The 2,445-nt window shown below is 44.7% G+C and overlaps 1 protein-coding gene across 3 annotated transcripts; it reads left to right on the top strand.

Annotated features, from left to right (window-relative positions):
* The first annotated feature begins 234 nt into the window (after positions 1-234).
* Positions 235-1,838, top strand: LOC119020751 (achaete-scute homolog 5-like). 3 transcript variants are annotated; one of them, XM_037100327.1, is made up of 3 exons: positions 235-320; positions 482-589; positions 1,142-1,838. In XM_037100327.1, exon 3 carries the CDS (start codon positions 1,209-1,211, stop codon positions 1,710-1,712), a length of 504 nt encoding a protein of 167 aa, XP_036956222.1. In that variant the 5' UTR covers positions 235-320; positions 482-589; positions 1,142-1,208; the 3' UTR covers positions 1,713-1,838. The 3 variants fall into 3 exon arrangements, with proteins under 3 accessions (XP_036956222.1, XP_036956220.1, XP_036956221.1); XM_037100325.1 differs by having other exon boundaries at positions 304-320; positions 464-589; XM_037100326.1 differs by lacking the exons at positions 235-320; positions 482-589 and adding an exon at positions 834-1,021 and having other exon boundaries at positions 1,058-1,838.
* Positions 1,839-2,445: the final 607 nt, after the last annotated feature.

Raw genomic sequence — 2,445 nt, 5'->3', positions numbered from 1 at the left:
TCACAGAGCCTGACGTCTGGGCACACACACACACACCCACACACACACACACACACACACACACACACACACACACACACACACACACACACTTCAGTGGGTTAGCAGTGTGTTTCATCTTCCATCATTTCATAAAGCTCAACAATCTCATGTTTTATATTCATGACACACCACTGCTCTCTGTGTGTGTGTCTGTGTGTGTGTGTGTGTCCTTACCTGACGGCCCATCACACACCTGGAGGGGCGGAGCTTCAGCATGTAAAAGCAAGTAAAGCTTCAGTGTTTCAGCGTGCAGCCTCAGACGGGAGCAGCAGCATCTGGTGAGACAAAGAAACATCACACACACACACACACACATCGATCTGTACTCTGATTACTGCTCTGTACACTCGAGTCGTCAGGTGTTTGATTAATTACAAAATCTTTCCATCGTCTGCTTGATTGATTTATGAAGGACCGACAGTCTTTCCTCTAACTGCAGCTCTGTGATGGTGAACTGAAGGTCTGTGGCGTCAGAGGACAAAACGACCAGCAACACTTTCTGTTTCAAACGTCTCAGAGATCAACAACTAATCGATTACTCCAGGAGGTAATCACATTAATCAACAGTGGTACTGATCGTTAGTTACAGCTCATTTGTTTCTTATTTGTTATTAGCTTCAGTTTCCAGCTTCAACAGCAGTTTTTATTAACATGTTATTTTCATGAACTCACAGATCTGAGATCAGTCAGGCTGGAAGTTACTCCAGTTACTCAAGTACAATTATGAGGTATTTGTACTTCACTGGAGTATTTCCACGTTCTGCTACTTCATTCTGAAGAAAAATACTTTGTAGTCCACTGCATTACTTAGAAAACTTTAGTTACAGTTACTTTACAGATTACTTGCTGCATCAGAGCCAGAGAAGAACATCTGAAAACAGCTGATTTGTTCAATCAGATTAATAAAACAGTGATAATGAAGATAATCAGATGAATGTTGACATCAGAAGTGATAATCGATCGATCTGATTGGTTGTGAGTGTTGTCTCAGGTGATGTCTCTGGTGATGTCTTAGGTGTTGTCTCAGGTGATGTCTCTGGTGATGTCTTAGGTGTTGTCTCAGGTGATGTCTCTGGTGATGTCTCTTGTCTCTGTGCAGGTGAGGAGGATGAAGCTTCACTGAGCTCTCTGCTGCTCCTCCAGGTGTGTTCCAGGTGTCAGGTCACATGATGAGCTCCACCTTCTCTCCGTCCTCTTACCTGAGCTTCAGCCTGCCTCCTGCTGCTGCTCACTGTGACCACGCCTCCGTCCCCTTCCTCCTCTACCCTTCCAGCATGGACCCTCTGAAGGGCCCCAGGCCCCCGCTGCTGCCCTACCTGTCCCCCTTCCACCACCACGGACACTTCAGCGTGTACGAGTGTCCCTTTGAGCCGGCGTTCATCCAGAAGAGGAACGAGCGCGAGCGTCAGAGGGTCAGGTGTGTGAACCAGGGCTACGCCAAACTGAGGGAGCACCTGCCGGGACAGAGTGCCGACAAACGTCTCAGCAAGGTGGAGACGCTGAGGGCCGCCATCAGGTACATCAAGTACCTGCAGGGCCTGGTGGAGACGGACGACATCGGACTCAACTCATCTCCTGGACCAGACTGTGGACGACAGCCGGAGGGACAAACACGTCCAACATCCTGCTGGACTGGAACTGAGAAAGAGCTACACGAAGAGAATCTATAACACAGACAACAAACATCAGCTGAGACTGTCAATCATCTCCATATGAATAAAGTTTAATTATTATAATTAAACTGCAGCAGCAGAATTTACTCTGATTACTGACAATGACACTTAAAACATATATGCTAACATTAGCAAGCTAACAAAGTAGGTACATTTACCATGTTCACGTTCTGAGCCGAGCATGTTAGCATGCTAATTAGCAGGGAGCCCTGATTGGTTCACCTGATAAATTTAATCTGAACTAAACCCAACCAAACGGAGGCAGGGGGCGGTTCTGTTGTGATGATGGTGCCAGATGAAAAGACAGGAACACCAAAGTTAGAACAACTTGTTGCAGTTGCTGCTGCTAACGTGGCTAAAGGCTAAACACAGTGCAGCACTGACACTGGTCAGCTGATCAATAACATCAGGATAACCTGCTGCAGATCAGTTTTTTGTTTCACTTTAAATTATTAAAATTAAAATTATTAAAATTATAAAAATATTTCTAAGATTAATTTCAGACATTTCAAGGACCTGGAGACAGATTCAAGGACTTGATGATCAATGAGGACAGGATGAAGAAGCACTGGAGCCGCTGGGATCATTAAATACTGATTTAATATTTGTCATTTTAGCTGTGAGGAGACAGAATGAGTGAGGAAGCATTAGAAAAATAAAAATCACAGAAACATCTGTAGCTTCATATCTTCTGTCTGAATCTGTTCTTTAATAATGTGACGTTATTGAT

Source organism: Acanthopagrus latus, chromosome 6 (assembly GCF_904848185.1).
Source record: "Acanthopagrus latus isolate v.2019 chromosome 6, fAcaLat1.1, whole genome shotgun sequence".
NCBI classification, from domain to species: Eukaryota; Metazoa; Chordata; class Actinopteri; order Spariformes; family Sparidae; genus Acanthopagrus; species Acanthopagrus latus.
Note: the sequence above shows the minus strand (reverse complement) of the source record. Positions and strands in the feature narration are given on the sequence as shown.